The following is an 18,901-nucleotide window of genomic DNA, read 5'->3' as shown; positions in this document are numbered from 1 at the left end:
GGCCGGTTCAATAACTAAAGAGATCTGGCGACATACGATTACGACGAGATGCTCATCCCACGTCCTATTTAAGGATCTTCGCTCCTAAAACACAATCCAGTTGGGAAAATTTAGGCAAAGGTGATGCGCAGTTCTCAACCAGAAAAAAAATCCTTATGTTGATGGAACTGCATTAAGAGGCCTGAGGTGCGGCCTCACCGGTAGCCACCGCCGGGAACGCACTCCCTCACCAGAGAAGGATTGGCCACCCTGGTGCAGTATCTGGCCACTACCTCCCACATGCATACGTCAAATAACTCACGGCCCTCAGTTCCCAGCAGCTGCGAAGCAACTGACCATGGCGGCGGTCAGATCTGCAACGCAGCAGAGGGTGCTAAGAATCTCTGGACTACAAGCCGCCTTTGGAACTTGAACTTGGCAACGTTTAACGCTAGAACCTTATCTAGTGAGGGAAGTCTAGCTGTACTATTCGAGGAGCTAGAGGGTGTTAATGGGATATAATAGGGCTCTGTGAGGTTAGGAGGACAGATGAGGCCTATACTGTGCTACAGAATGGGCACGTCCTTTGCTATCGGGGCTTGGCAGACAAAAGAGAACTGGGAGTGGGGTTCCTAATTCACAGAAACATAGCTGGCAACATAGAGGAATACTATAGCATTAATGAAAGGGTGGTAGGTATTGTAAATTAACTGAATAAAAGATACAAGATGAAGGCAGTACAGGCTTACGCGCCTACATCCAGCCATGATGACGCTTCAGTTGAAAGCTTCTATGAAGACGTGGAATCGGCAATGAGTAAGGTGAAAACACAGTATTCTATAGTGATGGGCGACTTTAATGCAAAGGTAGGGAAGAAGCAGGCTGGAGACCAGGCAGTAGGAGATTATGGCATCGGCACTAGAAACGCCAGAGGAGAGCTACTAGTAGAATTCGCAGAACGCAATAATTTGCGGATTTTGGATACTTTCTACCGAAAACGAGAAAACCGCAAGTGGACATGGAGGAGCCCTAATGGTGAAAATAAGAACGAAATAGACTTTATAATGACTGCACACCCAGGAATCGTGCAGGATGTGGAAGTGGTTGGCAAGGTACGATGCAGTGACCATAAAATGGTACGGTCTCGAATTCGCCTAGACTTGAAGGAGGAACGACAGAAACTGATACGCAAGAAGCCAATCAATGAGCTATCACTGAGAGATAAAGTACAGGAATTCAGAGTGTCGCTGCAGAACAGGTACTCGGCTCTTAGTGAGCAAACCAACCTTAGCGTAGATACAACAAATGATAATCTAACGAGTATCATTACGGAGTGTGCAGTGGAAGTTGGAGGCAGGGTAGTTAGAGAGGACACTGGAAAGCTTTTCCAGGAAACGAAGAACCTAATTAAGAAGCGTCAAAGCATGAAATTGTCAAGCACAACAGACAAAATAGAACTGGCAGAGCTTTCAAAGTTGATTAATAGGCGTAAAGCATGCGATGTAAAAAGGTATAACATGGAGAGAGTTGAACACGCTCTGAAAAAGGGAGGAAGCGTCAAAGCAGTGAAGAGGAAGCTTGCGATAGGCAAAAATCGGATGTATGCACTAAGGGACAAAGAAGGAAAAATAACTACCAATATGAATAGGATAGGTAAAACATCATCTTAATACATAAGAAAGGAGATGACAAGGACTTGAAGAATAAAAGGCCGATCAGCTTGCTCTCTGTAGTATACAAGCTATTTACAAAGGTAATTGCTAACAGAGTAAAGAAAACATTAGAATTCAATCAACCAAAGGAACAAGCAAGATTTCGAACAGGCTACTCAACAATTGACCACATTCATACTATCAATCAGGTAATAGAGAAATGCTCAGAGTATAACCAACCACTATACATAGCCTTCATAGATTACGAGAAGGCGTTTGATTCAGTAGAAATATCAGCCGTCATGCAAACACTGCGGAATCCGAACGTAAATGAAGTATATATAAACATTCTGGAAGAAATCTACAGGGGATCAACTGCTACCGTAGTGCTCCATAAAGAAAGCAACAGAATACCAATCAAGAAGGGTGTAAGGCAGGAGACACAATCTCCCCAATGCTATTTACCTCGTGCTTACAGAAGGTTTTCAGAAGCCTAGAATGAGAACAGTTAGGAATAAGAGTTAATGAAGAATACCTTAGTAACCTGCGCTTCGCCGATGACATTGCATTGCTCAGTAACTCAGGGGGCGAATTGCAACTCATGATTACGGAGTTAGACAAGGAGAGCAGAAAGGTGGGTCTTAAAATTAATCTACAGAAAACAAAAGTAATGTACAACAACCTCGGAAAGGAGCAGCGCTTCGAGATAGATAATAGTGCACTTGAAGTTGTAAAAGACTATGTCTGCTTAGGGCAGGTAATAACCGCAGAGCCTAACCACGAAATTGAAGTAACTAGAAGAATAAGAATGGGGTGGAGTACAGTCGGCAAGCACTCTCAAATTATGACAGCTAGACTGCCACTATCCCTCAAGAGGAAGGTATATACCAGCTGTATCTTGCCGGTACTTAGCTACGGAGCAGAAACCTGGAGACTTACAAAGAGGGTTAAGCTTAAATTGAGGACGACGCAGCGAGCAATGGAAAGAAAAATGGTAGGTGTAACCTTAAGAGACAAGAAGAGAGCAGAGTGGATTAGGGGACAAACGGGGGTTAAGAATATCATAGTTGAAATAAAGAAGGGGATATGGACCTGGGCCGGGCATGTAGCGCGTAGACAGGATAACCGCTGGTCATTAAGGATAACTAACTGGATTTCCAGAGAAGGGAAGCGGGTTAGGGGGAGACAGAAGGTTATGTGGGCAGATGAGATTAGGAAGTTTGCGGGTATAAATTGGCAGCAGCAAGCACAGGACCGGGTTAACTGGCGGAACATGGGAGAGGCCTTTGTCCTGCAGTGGACGTAGTCAGGCTGATGATGATGATGACGATGATGATGATGATGCAGTCAGATCAGAATGTTTGAGTGGGAAGTCGCTACATGGACAGGGCATGTCGAATACTCGTGCCTAAAAAGTAGCAAATGTTCTGGTGTGAAGTCGGCGCTCACGTTACAGCACAAATGTAAAAGTTACAGACAGGAAGTAGAAGCTGCGTTCACGGGTGCATTTCTGTTCTTGCTTGGAAGATTATATCATACCGAGCATAGTATACTGGTATATATGTAGTGTTCTTTACCCTCAAGACCTGATTTGTTTAATACTGCAGCCACCATTGATAACATACAAGCACCATTTGAGCATCTGATTTGAAGACGAAGATCACCTCCACTGTGGATGTAACAGGGCTCTTTACTAACTGTACTCGTGGTTTGTGGCTGACAGTCGTTTACCCGCCTCGGTCAGTTTATCTCATGCAGTAGTAACAACATATTGATTTTTAGGTTGACCTACGCAGAGCGCGTTACAATGTTTTTGATATCTATTTTTGCCATTCCTAGCTTCAATTAGACAGTGATATATGTGTGGCGCTTACCTGCACATCGAGCACCGTGGCATGCAGTTCTTAAATTCATGTCACTGGGAGTATTGGTTTCACTGCATATCGAATAGGTTTGCGTGCCTTTTGAAGCATTGCCTTTCTATAATGAAGGCTGAACGTTTGCATCCTCTAGCGTTAGTTTATGCACATACCATTTTAAAGAAGTGACGATAGCAAGTAGAAGCAGATAGATAGATATGTGGGGTTTAACGTCCCAAAACCACCATATGATTATGAGAGACGCCGTACTGGAGGGCTCCGGAAATTTCGACCACCTGGGGTTCTTTAACGTGCACCCAATTCTGAGCACACGGGCATACAACAATTCCGCCTCCATCGGAAATGCAGCAGCCGCAGCCGGGATTCGAACCCGCTACCTGCGGGTCAGCAGCCGAGTACCTTAGCCACTAGACCACCGCGGCGAGGCCAAGTAGAAGCAGGTGGTTGAATAGATAGATAGATAGATAGATAGATAGATAGATAGATAGATAGATAGATAGATAGATAGATAGATAGATAGATAGATAGATAGATAGATAGATAGATAGATAGATAGATAGATAGATAGATAGATAGATAGATAGATAGATAGATAGATAGATAGATAGATAGATAGATAGATAGATAGATGGATAGATAGATAGATAGATAGATAGATAGATAGATAGATAGATAGATAGATAGATAGATAGATAGATAGATAGATAGATAGATAGATAGATAGATAGATTCGCAATAAAGATCTTATGGCAGGTGAGTCACCAAGGCTGACAATACATTACGAATGCATTGTGCACACACTGAAGAATTCGAAGAAACACTGCAATGAAAAGCTAAGTATTTTTATCAGGTTGCAGCTGTAGGAAAAGCTCACGCATTGTGATATTGTTTTTGCCAAGAAACTGAAGAGCCATTGTTCTGGAAAAGTTTACGTTTGTGGGCGTGCCTAGGTAAGACGTGTTTTTTGTGACGCTTTTAGTAACCAAACTGCAGTCGCCCTATTAGTCTTACAGCAAGAACTTTGTGTAGTAATGATTAACGTTCCATTTTTATGCATGTCTGAAATGTATTATGTTTATTACTATCAATGTGTATCTTCGTTCCACTTGTATTTTCTGGATATGAAGTAAACGCTTCTCTTTGAAAGCTTTGGATCTGGTCGATATCTCTAATTGTGAGCGGTGCGATATGTGAAACACATTACACTCTAAGCCGAAATTCGGCAAAGTTGGACTAACTGCAGTCGTTAAACCAATGGACGAACGGTTCGTCCAACAGGGACTAAATGTGTGACAATGCGTGTCTTGCGCAAACGCCCGGCAATGAAGGGACCAACGGGGAGGGCAACTGCGCCGCGATCGCCTCCTGTTGATGCTGCACTGCAATGCTCGGCGTGGTCGGCGATCATGAAAACAAGTTATATAGGCTATACGCCACTGTGAAAGCGAAGTAATACAAAACAAACAGAAGATGTCATTAGAGGCAAGTAGTACAACACGCAGTCAGTGCACACAGCAAGCGCCCTCGCGTTTCCACCATGCCGGCACGGGCGAGCCGAAACCAAGTGAAAATCGCCGAACACGGGCAATGCGGATAACTCGCTTCAATGTGCTGAATAAGTTCGAACTACGGCGAACACTGACAATGCTAATAAAGGTAAGCTGTTCATCAGCGGTCGTGTACCCACAGAGTGACCACAAGTTCAAAGCGATATATAGGAAAAGTAGGCTTCGTACGTCATCGGTATCAAGCGGGCTGCCGGTGTGAGTGCATTGCCGGCACAAGCGAAGGAAACGTCGCGTACGAGTTCACAAAAATAGTAGCTCAGGCAAACTTATGTCTTTTTATCTATGCGACAATCGTTATCAAAAATCCAACGTGTAGGCGAACGCGGATAGACTAATCGTGCGGCCAGCGGTACACAGGTTGTGCCTTACCAGCACGATGAAAGAACCGTGCCTGCGAACGGTCTCGTCGCTGTAAGTATGCAGATATCTACATCACTCGGTAAGACACAGCGAACATGGGGCACTTACCTATTGTTTATTTGTGACTATAAAATAACGACGACGAAAATTCCACGCGAGTCGCATGTTGCGATCGCCGGCGGTCGTTTAGCCGTACTCGTCGTAAGCCTAGCGACGCCGTCGGCAAGGCCGACCCGGTATGGCATCGGCGGGGCACCTGGCTGCTTCGCCGGCTTTTTCGCACAAGCGCCGCTGCTATGTTTGTGTTTGCGGACTCGTGCGCCAGCACTGAAAACGCTGGTTTGGCCGATATGATCGAATACCAGCTGATAATTCGTATTCTCGGGCTGGAGGCATGTTGAAGATTAGATGGATCCATATTAAAAGATCGATGCGCATCAGTGCTACGAATAAGACCATGTAAATTTTCGCGTTACGGTGTCAATATTTATTGTTTTCTTAAGCCGAGTAAAAGTCGCCCACTGGCACCAGATGGGAGGTCAAAATACTGTGCTATATATACCCGAGAGTCTGTTCTCTGTATTCAGTACAGCGCGGGCAGTCGGTGTTTACGGTGTTTTACTTTGAAATAATAGTGCATATGTATGTGTGTGTGTGTATTGCATGAATAACATACTATGATCTTCAGTGCTGATTAAATTGGAATAAACATAAAGTATACTGCACAAACGCAGTGCCGCCATTTTTTTTTTTGCTAATGGTCCAGATGGTTCAACTGTTAGTCCCACTGGAGCATTCTACTGGGGCCAACATTTAAACCAAGTGGAGTAAGTGCTTGGGATAACAGTTGAGCCCCTGCAGTCACTCCCGCAGTTAGTCCAAAATTGGTTCAAAATCTGTGGCAGCGCATTTAGACCCCTAAAGGACCAATGGCATACCCCACTTTAGTCTTTTTCGGCTTAGAGTGTATGTACCCTTGGTGTAATGAGTGTGCAGTAGGTTAGAAATATTATAATAAACGGTGCAATATTTGTCTTGCGTTTTAGGAAGAAGGAACAAGTATTTATGTTTTGTTCAAGAGGGAGTTCAACTTATTGACAGCGAACACGTGTAGCTTGCCTGAAACCCGCGAAAGCACTGTTGTTACGACGTTCACTCCACTGTGAGAATATTGGCGTTACTGTTTTACTGCGCAGAGTGCTTTTCGGAATATTTTGTTTTTCCACTGAAATAACTTGTTTGAGAACAATGTGGTCATTCACAAGCACTGTAATGAATAATGAATCTAGCAATAATACTCTCATTTAAAAAAGACGAAACTGCGGCGAAAAAGGCATTCTATCTGGTGAAACATAAGATAATACAGCCATTCTAATGGTTGCAATGTCTGTCCTCAATCGGCAAAGTGTGGACGAGAATGCAGGTACGCAGTGTTCTAGAAGGTATTGAAGGAATCTAATGCCTCGCGTTTTGCAAATAAATGCTTCATGTGAAATTTTGTGAAATAACTTAACAAGTGTAAAAAAAAGCACACCTACTTGTCCTGACCTTTCAAGCAAAGCTGCTAATTCATGCTTTCCAGTTGATAGTTCTGTAGCAGCTCACATTTTCTGTATATTGTTGTTTTGATGTTCTGAATCATCTGCTATAGCACCAGACTTCATTCGAACTTTACTCGGTAACAGATTGGGAACACAGCACTTGAAGAATGCCTGAAAAAGACCGCCTTGGCCAACACATCTTGCCGCGTTTAATATCCGCTTCATTTCAAAAAGGCCTTCTGCAGTACCATGAACCCGTCTGCATGAAAATTAGCTGGGACATGGTACCATTGTAGGGACATCATTTTTGGTGAACACACTCCAAAATAATATTTGAAACGTGTGGCATTTCTGCATTTTTAGTCGTTCATTCTCCATACCGTTGAATTTAATTTGTGAAGCCCTTGCAATTCCAGTGACGGTACCAGAACCTCAGCCGTCTGTGTTTGTGTTTTCTGTTCTCCGTTTCCTGCAAAGTATTGTAGTGCTACACGGAGGACAATATGTTTTCATACAAGAATTTTAGACCGAGTTCTTATTATCGATTTTGCAATTAAGCATCAGAAAAACGGTTTTATACCCTTTTAATGTATCTACCATTCAGAATGGAGAACTATTTTTCCCACATGCGCAGAGACAGAGAACGATTACTAAATTTCAAAGCGGCTTTACTGTCAGAAAGATGAAGAAAAATATTTCCGTGAGTTTATTAAAAAAAACCAGAGCCACACTTTCTGGGCCCCTGGTGCAGTAGGTGCCAACCACTAGAGAGAGAGAGAGAAACAACTTTATTCCAAAGGACAGGCTTCAGAGTAAATATATTTTTCTCCAAGATGGCAGCTAGGGGTCCTTGGGCCATACCGGCATGTTCTGCTTGACAGATCACTAGTGGCTGGTCTTGAATTTTTCAGCTCAGTAGCGCAGTCTCCCACTGCAGTGCCCCCTACACGATGTTGGGAAAAGCCCAGATATTGCGTTTAGCTGTAAAGACTGATTGACGCAGGTACATTCTCCAGGTGTACGTTCTCAGTTGTACGTCTATGGACACGTACACGTACAACTGATTGACACACGTACGTTCTTAAAAAGCTAAGAATAAAGCTAATTGTCCATGCAGCTTGCTTTACACCTAAGCAGAAGCAATAAGATTTGGCTGTATTTTTATGTTTTGAAGTTTTAATATAGGAGTACACTGATAAAGCCGACATAAATACAATAGCAGCAAATTTACGACTGCATAAGAGTGAACAAATGGCTGGCTTGTAGTTCTAACATGAAACCGGGGACATTCACGTTCGTAAACAATTTTTTTATAAGGCTTCATCTTCTGATTTCCTTGCCTCTGCGTAGCTGTCTAGAGTGCCCTGTCAATTTGCAGTGACACAATGGTGCGTTAATAGAGAGTTTTAGTACTGCGGAATGGTGCTACGTACGCATCACGCAAGGGCCTTGCGTTACGTGGCGTCGTTTGTCACTAATCGGCTTTTAGTACGCCGTAGTACCCGCGTACGTAACAAGCGTGTTGCGCCATCTGGTATATCAAAACAGAAGCACGTGTTGTTGACAGCCAATGTGAGCCAATCCAAGAGTTATAGCCAGATTATGGCACTATTTTAAGCCACAGAGCCGGTCGGTGCTCGCCTTCGATGCCGCCATTTTGCAAAACGAAGTCTCGCGCTGTCGCGAACTTGTTCGAGAGCGGCGCGATCAGCTCATACGTACGCACGCACGCATCTCATGCGTGCGTACGTAGCGGCTGCGTACGTAACGCGATACGTGCGCGTTGTGGTCTGTGCATGCGCACTACGCAGAACGTGGCGTCCTTACTTACGCAACGCCGCCACGCACGCAGCGTACGCAGTACTAAAACTCTCTACTAAGCTGTTTAGTTGAACAATTTATACTTACTGTAGCACATTTACATTACTAAAGAAAAAACTTTGTGCGCCCGATGCGGATGCGTGTTGCTCTGTATAGGTGCGAAGTTAGGCGTCATATTGCCACTCGCAAAAATTGACATACCAATTAAATAGTGAAACTGTTTATTGTAGAAAAGAGATGCTTTTCAGTGGCATAGATCATGGAACAAGTATTCAGAATCGGCCATGCTGCAACTAAATGTCTAGTGTCTAGTCTGCTGGTTGTAGAAACACTTGCTTTCGAGACGTTCGATTGTCATGCATTTCTTGCCTGTGCAACTTCTGCTGTCACATTTGCTCTCGTTGAAAGTTGAAGTCACGTCTAGAAAGCGAAGATTGGTGAAGGTAGGCAAACAGGCGTTCTAGCACGTGTAGTACGTTGTAGCTTTTATGAGCGCATCGTGATGTTCGACTAGGTGGACATTCTTCAGTGCTCAGTAATTTTCCTATTTTAGCACAGGGTGTGCACTTAAATAAAAATAACGATAGAGTAATGGCCGAGGAGTTGTTGACAAAATTAGGAATATTTTCGTACCAGCGCACTCATCATAAATCTTTTTTTAAAGTCTGGGACAGCATATCGGACCACAGCCGACATGAATGTTGCGAGGCCAGTGAATATTCACTCGCTCGTTTAAATATGGGTTCCGGGTGGTCTCTAACATAATATAATTCAGCCTGTTGCCTAGGAAAGAGTACATGGTACGTAATTTCACAACTCCTACGCATGATACGATGTGTTGTCTAAAGCATGAGATTTATACAGGATGCAGTTTTCTATAGAAATATATTATAATGCCCGAATTTCGTGGCATTTATTACATTTTTGTATTTTATATTCACTTAACGGGGACTAGCAGGGTCCCGTTATTGCAGAAGAAAATGTGTATTAATCACTCCGGACCTTTTCCTAGAGACTGTAGTACACCGTTTGGCCTTCGTATAGCATTTCTGGTAGCACATAGTTCTCTGGTGTAAAAAACCCTATGTCCGGTGTAACTGCTACAGTAAATGTTGAATGCCGCCCTGCATGAATATCTCTCATGCTGCCTTGGGCGTGCTAGCCTCCAAAGTAAGCAGGCTTCTTTGCCTGCAATGAAACAGACGCCAGCATATAAATATCAAAATCAAATTATTTAATTCAAAGGTTTCACAATTCAAAGAATTATTGATAGCGTCTCGAGGTGCAAAAGTCTTTTTATCAGCGTACAATTACTGGTGAAGCGCAGACAAAAATATGTTAGATAGCGCCCAGCATTACGTGTTCGGTAATTTTCGCTGGAACGCACTCATTCCCAGTAATAGTGAACATCGCTTTTAGTTCACCGTTTTTCACATGAAGTGACGTACAGATCGTAATGCTGTGAATCATAATGTACAACACCTCTGCAGACATTTGCTGATGTCTCACCATGATCAACATCCACTGTCTCATCGATATACCGACAGGTGATTCGTTTATCCCTGTATAGCTCCTTTCCTGTACTATCGATTTCGGTAATCTTTTCAGAAAAAAAAAATCCACCCAGCATAATCCCACAATATTTCAAACACAAAGACAACTTGTCTTACCATTCATGCCTCTAGAGTGCAATTAGCGAATAACTTACCGTTACGCTACAATAACCTTTTCAAAATCACCCCATACATTTTCAAAGGATACACAACAGTGTCTCGCGAAAAAATTCAGCCGCTCAATTGAAGATAATTGCGTTGTTGCCAAGGTTGTTGTCTGCACTAAGCGCCTGAATTGCAATTAGCGAAAAATCAGGCATTGCTCAGTAACTTTTTTTTTTGAAGAACGCTTTCGTAGCGTTACACCCAGCGCTTCCCCTTCCCCAGCGCCACACTAGTAAATGGTCCATATTGCTGGACATAAATCTGTCATCTGCTTTTCATTCGGTGTTTCAGCAGGGGCTTTGCCTCCGCTTCAGATCTCGCGTTCGTGTAATTACACATTGCCGTTTAACAGCATGTGCTGTGCAGCTTGTCATGTAGCTAAGTCTGCTCAGTTGCCACTTTCAGAACGTCACTTGTACTGAAGCACACGCCCAAACGACCCAGCTGGCGTGCTAGCCAAGGCTAGACTGGGTGACAAAGAAACGGTGCCTAGCCACGTGCGCCACAGCGGCAGTCATGGAAAACAGAAAGTGAACGGACAGCTTCTCGATATTGATGCTGCGTGACAAAAACTATGGTGCAACTAAGTCACGTTCTTGCACGGTCTACTGGAATTCCTGTAAAAGGACGTCGTATAGTACTGTGTGCAGAACCATTCGTATACCCACATTATAAACCAAGCCTTCAGTGCTCGTGAATGCACAATCTTACGGGCTCGCTGCACTTGAAAGAAAGCGCAAGCTTTCGAGACCAGCACTGAGCATCGATATTCATGGCTGAGTATTTAATTCATTGAGCATGCCGTCGTAAGTGCCTGTTTTCAAAACATGCGATAGTTTCTCTGAATATCATCAGGGCCACCACTTGGCTGTTCCGATTTGCTACCGCAATTTTAGCATTGCTTAGCAGGGCGACGAATTGGCCTTGGGCGTTGTTGTTTCTAGTTTCTTTTCGCACTTGAAATAACGAGACGTAGATTCGACAATGCCTACTCTACAGTTCTCTCAGGGCCAGAAGGCTACAATTATAAGATGAGAATGGCAGTGTAGACACTTCTCACTGCGAGGGATGACGGTGAACCATTACTGTGCATTAACAATAGGAAGACATTTGCCTTGTGTGCTTAGAGCTTCATGACTTCAAGACGTAGCTGACCCCACAGCCTTAGGCACAGTCGCGCAATCGGCGAGGCAGTTTTGAATTTTTCCGGTATTGCTCATGTTGTATCACGATAGTATTATGACTAAGGTGCTCTTGTATCAGACTGTGGTGCCCCATCCACAATTTCTTTTATCTTTAGGACGCACATCATAAAGCATGATTCTAAAGCACGTCATATGCATGTCGACGCAAAATAGTTCAAATGTCACTACTAGATTATGCTGCTTGCCTTGAACTTACCAGTGCCGCCTAAAGAAATTGGGGCACCTATGCGCACTAGTGAGGCGAATACTGAGGAAACTACTGTGCTCGTGGCATTCTCCTTCTTGTTTCCCTTTTCCCGACCGCTACTTCCGCCTCCCGCCTCTTGATGTTCGATACTTTCAGTCTTGCCTCTCCATCTCGCCCTTCTCCTCAGCCTAAATAGTCTATCTCACCCCTCGCTCTTTCCTACTATAGAGATGTTTTTGCTATACTTCACACCCTTCTTGACACTTCCTAAATCTCAGATTCAATTCTATCTCAAAACAACAGTGTATTATGCCAGGCTCCACCAAGTTCCAGTGACGTTCTTCCGTCACGGATGTGACATTGATGAAATGAACGATATTGAATTAGAAAGGAAAATAAGCATAAGAAATAAGTTCCGCCAACAGGAATGGAACCTATAGGATATATCGGACAGCGACGAACGGTGCCCGTGGCACTGCCGACCACGCTACCGAAGCAGACGCACAATACATCACAAACGCGTCTTATATCTCTCGTATATGCTCTCTTTAACAATGTTTTCTGCTGGAGGAAATAGGCCATGTGATGCGGTGCCCTCAGTTTTAGCAGTGTACCTAAGCAATGTGGTATTGAAATTATTAGCGTCGTTCGAGCAAGGCTCAGCGGTGAACCAGTAAAAGCATAGCTTACAAAATTTGTATTCTTGGAGGCCATGGTTAAAGTAGTGTGACACCAACAAAATACACTGGATGTCCCATCACCCTGGAGTTACCCTGAATTCAGTTACGTTCTTCGTCTTTCATTGCGCGTTAGCGTGTATTGGCCCTTTTTCAGAGTAGTGCCGTTTCAGACCCGTTTCAGAGCAGCGCCATATACCACTGCTGCAATAAGTGCTTATGCACCGCATTTTATCTCCGACATACCACTCTGGACAATTCCTTAGCAGATCGTGCGACTTGTGATCCCAGTAATAACAAAACGTCAAAAATACCAACTGCTGGTATTAAGCATTTCACTTTGTCGTATATTAACTATATATGCGGATAAACAGTACACATTTTTCAGATGGATCTGTCACGCAGACCTCCTCAGCAGCAGCTCTCACTGTGCCTCAAATGGGAACCACTCAACGCTTCAAAATAGCACACCCGACATCATCTACTGCCACTGAGCTGACCGGCATCCGACAAGCTGCGTGCTACATTTGACACCAGAATCCAGCAAAATGAACATTATTTTCCGACTCCAAGCTGGCCCTTCAGCTAATTAGAAAGTACATGAAACAAGACACTGCATACAGTCCTCTGGTGTGTGACATAATGAATATGTTCGATGAGGCATTTCAATCCGGACATACCGTTGCGTTGCAATGAATTCTCAGTTCTTGTGGCATAGCTGGGAATGAACAAGCTGATGCAGAAGTGAAAATGGTGCACACTATTGGTGATATGATATCGATTCACTTTTTCCGATACGACATCAACGCCTTGCTGTCAAAGGTATGAAGACATCTATACAAAGACTATGAAATGATCTGGATTATCGCCACAAGCGCATCCGCAGGCTTGACTCTTGTCGTGTTTTCCGCCTTCCGTTCCGACGAAGGAGAGACCAAGAAACGCTACTACATAGACTGCGGCTGGGTGTTGCATATACGCGACGATACTTATGCACGATATGACAAGAGCAAAATCATATTTGTAACTTGTGTAACACGCCAGAAACTATTAATCACATTCGGTGTGTGTGCCCTCTATACGCAGTTGAAAGACAATCTTTTAAGTGCCTCACAAATGACCTAGACTACCTACCCTTTTCAGAAGAGAAACGTTTGGGTGCTTGGGAACGTGTAGATAGCGCTCGTGTTGTCTACGTTTCTTTCTTTTGTTTCCGTTCTGTGGCGCTAAGATTTCTTAGTCATGCTCAAAACAGTTTAAAGGGCCTGCTCGCATTTCTAAGCAAGACAAGTTTAGATTCCCGTCTTTAGAGAATCTGATAATGTAGAGACTTTCGTGCGTGTACTACACCGAACGAGGCATTGTGTGCAGTGACTCATTGTGCTATACCACAATCACCCCTCATCATACCATCCTCTTTCTTTCCCTTTTTTTCTTACCCCCGTGTGGAGTAGCAGACCAGAAACCCGCTTTCAAACCAACCTCTCCTCCTTCTTCTCATTAAACACCTTCTTCTTCTTCTTCAAGTGCTTCAAAAAGGCAGCTATGTCAGCGGGAAAGTGTAGTGCCTTGAAGGAGCGAGACAAAGGCCAGGACGACCTGGGCTATGCGTTCGCGTTCGTGACTGAAGCGGCCAACCTCTGCCACCCGTGTTGCTGAAACGCATAGTGGTAGTGCACACATGAGCACTAGCGTAAGTTAGCCAATTACTCCGCAGAGCACACTCAGTCACTTGTCTCCTTAACTTACTACACGTTGAAGAAGTGCATGTCAAGTACTAGTGTTCGTTATTAGCGTTTTTATGCCATCTACGTGGGATTCACTCGTGTAAACTATACCTAACAACTTCGGCTACCACAGTCGTTAAATCTTGATCATGGGTGTTAGCCTAAGGATGCAAATGCGCCCTTTGTCGTCAACGGTGGTACTTCCTTGTTAAGTGTTACTACTGCCACCAAACACAAATTGCCACCTAGTGAGCATTACTTTTGTGCAGACAAATTTCAATTCCGTGCTTGATTGATATGTGGGGTTTAACGTCCCAAAACCACTGACGAAATTTCGACCACCTGGGGTTCTTTAACGTGCACCCAAATCTGAGTACACGGGCCTACAACATTTCCGCCTCCATCGGAAATGCAGCCGCCGCAGCCGGGATTCGAACCCGCGACCTGCGGGTCAGCAGCCGAGTACCTTAGCCACTATACCGCCGCGGCGGGACTTTCAATTCCGTGCTACCCCGATAGCTATGACGGAGAGATGAGCCATGTTTTCCAAGTCCTCCCTACGCAATGATCTTCGTGGCTATACGCGATGCTCCGTTTCTAGATTTGTGTTTTACTATCACTTCGTTTATATCTATTTCTTTCTCTTATTTTCGTCATCTCATGCTCAAACTTTCAAAAACTTGTGACATATATTTATTTTTATTCATATTTCATTTCAATGCGACCATGACTTTCTTTCTCATGTGCATTCTATTTGTTGCTGAGAACCAGCCAATTTGTCGAAAACCCCGCAGCCCCTACAGATTGCACTGCGCCACATTGCACAGTGCCAACTTTCCACTGTGCCAGCGTATAAGCTGCGCCTCGTCTACCACTTATGTTTCCACCCACGTGCTAGGGGGTGGAGTGGGCAGTGGAATGGGCAGTGAGCCAATGATATGTGTGATCTTACCTGATCGTGGGTTCGTCGCAGCGACAAAGCATACTGGGTTAGCATAAAGTACTTTGTAGCTTCCTGATACCAGGGGATCCACGTGATGTCTCTCTGCAAGATAAATAGGCAAGTGCTCGCGTGTGATATCTTCATTTAAAATCTTCCAGAGTTATTAGATGTCCCTCTAAATATACTGTACAGAAGAGGAGGGTCTGTTGTGAATGGTTTGACGAAATAAAACGATTTATTGAACACGTGAAGCTTTCCTGGCATAACAGTCTTGGCACACAGTATTTGCAAACTGCCTAAACACTATAAAAATTGCGTTAGCTGTTCTTCATACGTACTGTATAGATTGACAGGGGCGTACTAATTTGTTCTTACGCTTTAGGCTGAAAATAATCTCCCTTCCTGTATAGGATTTTAGCCGATGCATGTTGGGTTATATGTGTTCGGCATAATCATTGAGCTTTTTCGGCGTTCCTATGTAACTGAACAAAATCACAGCATACCCACGGAGCGAGTGATGATCAGTGGGGTTAACCATTCTTTTGTCAATGTGGCCAATCGTACATTCACCCGTCTTTCCATCCGTCTGTGCTTTCATCCAATCGTCCATTCGTGCGTCCATGCTTCTGTCCGTTTGTCCGTGAGTCTATCCGTGCGTGCGTACGTCTGTCTGTCCGTGTATGCTTCCGACCGTCCATCTATCCCTTCTTCTGTTCGTCCATGAGTCTGTTCATCTGCCCGTCTTCCTATCTGTCTGTCCGTCCATGCTTCTGACTATCGGTGCGCGCGTTTGTCCGTGCTTCCTTACGCACTCCTGTGCGTCAGTTCGTCTGTGCGTCCATTCATGTGCCTGTCTGTATGTCCGTCCCCCTGTATGTCACTCACACTAGCACCACCTGCTGAGTGAGTCATACAACTAGGTAGTTACGAACCGGTCACAAAAGACATGCATGAACAGACCCACTGCTTCTGAAGCTTCGTCCCTAACGTTAAATACTGCACTGTCGGACACCAAATATAACTTGAATAGCAAGGTCACCAACAAGTGCCAACCAAACGTAGTTAATGTGCCCTCACATCTTGCTGTAAGAACGTAACCCTCTTTTGTTCTATTTGTACACTGGGTGTTTCATTGGGCATTATTGATTCGGAAGTATTTACGTAATAGCGCATATATCCCAGAAAGGTAGGGCATGAATTGAAGTTTATGTCAATAACCATGGCTGTGCCTTAGATAAGAGTGAAATAGAAAATGACTGCTGTTTTGACGGCTTTCGTGGAGGTAGGTCAAAATGCGGATTGTTGAAATTATGAATCATCTCCCCGAAGCGAACTCTCACGAGACGCGAAGCAGCAGTGGTTTGAATTGCATTGACCCGGTTGAAACGCAAAAAAATAAAACATGGCTTCGGCTTTGTGCACGTTTCATACTAGATAAACGAGCCAAACGGTGTTTCCACGCGATGTGCCGTCGACCGCTGCGGGTGGTGTAGAGGGTGAAGTGAGAGAGAAGTTTGTATCGAGCAGGCGGAGGAGCCGGCAACTACGGGCGCTGTAGCAAGCGTGCTGCGGGTGAGAGAGAGAGAGAGGGACGTCAGCGTTCACCTGCGAGAGAAGCATGCGAGGGAAGCGTAACGCGCCAACGCGCAATTGCGGCGTGGCCTACTTGGCACCGTTCCAGCACCTGCGGCACGTTCGTACGGACGTATATACGTGCGGCGTTGCGCTCGTGAGTCAAAGAGCTCCTTCACATCCAAAGCTCTGAAGACGTAATTATATATCTAAAAGACGTGTTCTTGGGTTATTTTTGTCTCAAGAACGCGCAGGTGATTGTGCGATAAACTAATCAAGGAGTCAGAATGAGTGTACGCAATGCGTTGTCAGTGACGCGCCAAAGCATCCTGTCATCGTCACAGTTAACTTTCAAGCCAGCGGCCAGCAAACGTATGTGGAGTCTGGTGGGACATTTTCACGCGCTATAAATTGAAATAAATGTGTAAACTCATCGCGGACATCTGAAAACCACGCGTTTCTACATCGCACGGTTATATACGTCATCGTCGAAGGCCTAATGAACAACCTTATCAGGATCATAGGTAAGGCCACTTTATATATGAGATCCGATGCTGAAACATTAGCTATGGCTAAATCAGGCGGAAAAAAATGTATATGTTTGAGTGCGTGTGGACAGCAAAACCACTGACCTATTCACTGATTATTTCCTGTACGCGACTGGTGTAGGATAGGCCAGTGTAAAGTTCCGTACTAACAAAATGAGTGTTGCGAATTTAAGTCATAGAACTGCGTAAAACGTGAGTAAATGACTAGATGTTACGTAGTTTTAGGAGCTAGCTTGCCAAATTTTTATGTAGGAGTGAAGCTGATGGCTCTAACCTTCCTTGCAGAAGTGACTGATCGAGGCGCAGCTGTTTTTCTTATTCAAAACTGCTCACCGAATGGCGCACCTATATAAATCAGTAACTTTTGGCGCACTTGTTTCCTCTTGGTCGAGAGACGGATGTCAAAATGATAACAAGTGATACTACGGTATACCGTATTACTGTCACGTATATAGTCCATCAAAATGTACATAATAAGCATTGTGTACAAATTGTGCACATTTATAAATACGTGGTGACGTCTAGATATGAAGCCACGGAAAATTGTGAGGGTGATTTTTGGGTCATAATTCAAGGAGATTACCACGAGTTTTTGCCATTGCCATTTCTGTTATCGTCACGAGCCTTATGAAGCTGAAAGAAGTCGCAGCTTTCCCGCAAAGGTGATGCAATGAACACGATAGCAGCAAATTGGAAGGTCATGCGCAGAATGGCAAGCAGAACGAACCGTGCCCCGCGTTCCTCTCGCGCAAATCACGCACGAAACGTACACACAAGTACAGAAGTACGCGAATAAGTTTTTCAGTTGTTACTTCGCTGTGTTTAAAAAGCACCCTTGTCGCCAACGGAGGTTTTGCAACGAGTGCAGTGACCTTTGTGCGCCCTGTAACTACAACAGAATGATTCCAGTGAAGCTCAACGCCAGCAAAGACGTATAATCCTCTCCACCGGGAGAATGGGGTGCTCGAGAGATTGTCCACTCCCCTCCTTTCCGTGGGCCAATGTACGCGTGAGAGATGAGAGCCGCCGCGTGCTCTTTGCGCCATCTCGCTGATTATGCTGAAAACATGATAGCCCGCCCCCGAGATGTCCGCCAACAGCAGTAATTGGTAGGTATAAATAGCCTGCCATTTGAACGTTGAAGAGGTACCTCTCGGTGGCTCAGTAACCAACGTCTCGCATTCACGAAGTGGAGGCCCCACGTTCGATTTAGCGCACCGGATTTCTTTTTCTGACTTTTTTGTTTGGCGTTTTCCTATAAATAGATACGTATACAAATACGGTGCATGACATAGACGCCGATGTCCACATATAACGCTGACGCCCACGTCGGGTCTTCACCAAAATCCCGCCGAGAGTGTCGATATAATTGCTATCGCAATAGTAGATAGCAACTCCCTCCCTGCCATTACACGTTCTACCAGCGGCGAAGAGCGCGTGAGCCGGAGTGACGAACGCGACTTAATCAAAAATCAAAAAAGCCGGCCCTTCTGCGTCGCTCAGTAAGCACTTTCAATACCATC

The 18,901-nt window shown here is 44.5% G+C and overlaps 1 protein-coding gene across 7 annotated transcripts in view; it reads right to left on the bottom strand.

Moving 5' to 3' along the window:
- Positions 1-9,005: 9,005 nt before the first annotated feature.
- Positions 9,006-18,901, bottom strand: part of LOC119179883 (uncharacterized) — a 54,169-nt gene continuing 44,273 nt past the window's right edge. For 6 of the 7 annotated variants that reach the window (XM_075869493.1, XM_075869499.1, XM_075869494.1 and 3 more), the window contains 2 exons: positions 15,268-15,360; positions 9,668-9,989 (listed from right to left, as the gene is read on the bottom strand). In XM_075869493.1, coding sequence (XP_075725608.1) covers positions 9,793-9,989; positions 15,268-15,360 — 290 coding nt within the window. In that variant the 3' untranslated portion in view covers positions 9,668-9,792. Of the gene's footprint in view, positions 9,222-9,667; positions 9,990-15,267; positions 15,361-18,901 lie in introns of those variants that run through there. The other variant, XM_075869498.1, reaches the window with a different exon arrangement.

This window comes from Rhipicephalus microplus, chromosome 7 (assembly GCF_043290135.1).
Source record: "Rhipicephalus microplus isolate Deutch F79 chromosome 7, USDA_Rmic, whole genome shotgun sequence".
Taxonomy (NCBI): Eukaryota; Metazoa; Arthropoda; class Arachnida; order Ixodida; family Ixodidae; genus Rhipicephalus; species Rhipicephalus microplus.
The sequence above is the reverse complement of the archived record's forward strand: the minus strand, read 5'-3'. Positions and strand labels throughout refer to the sequence as shown.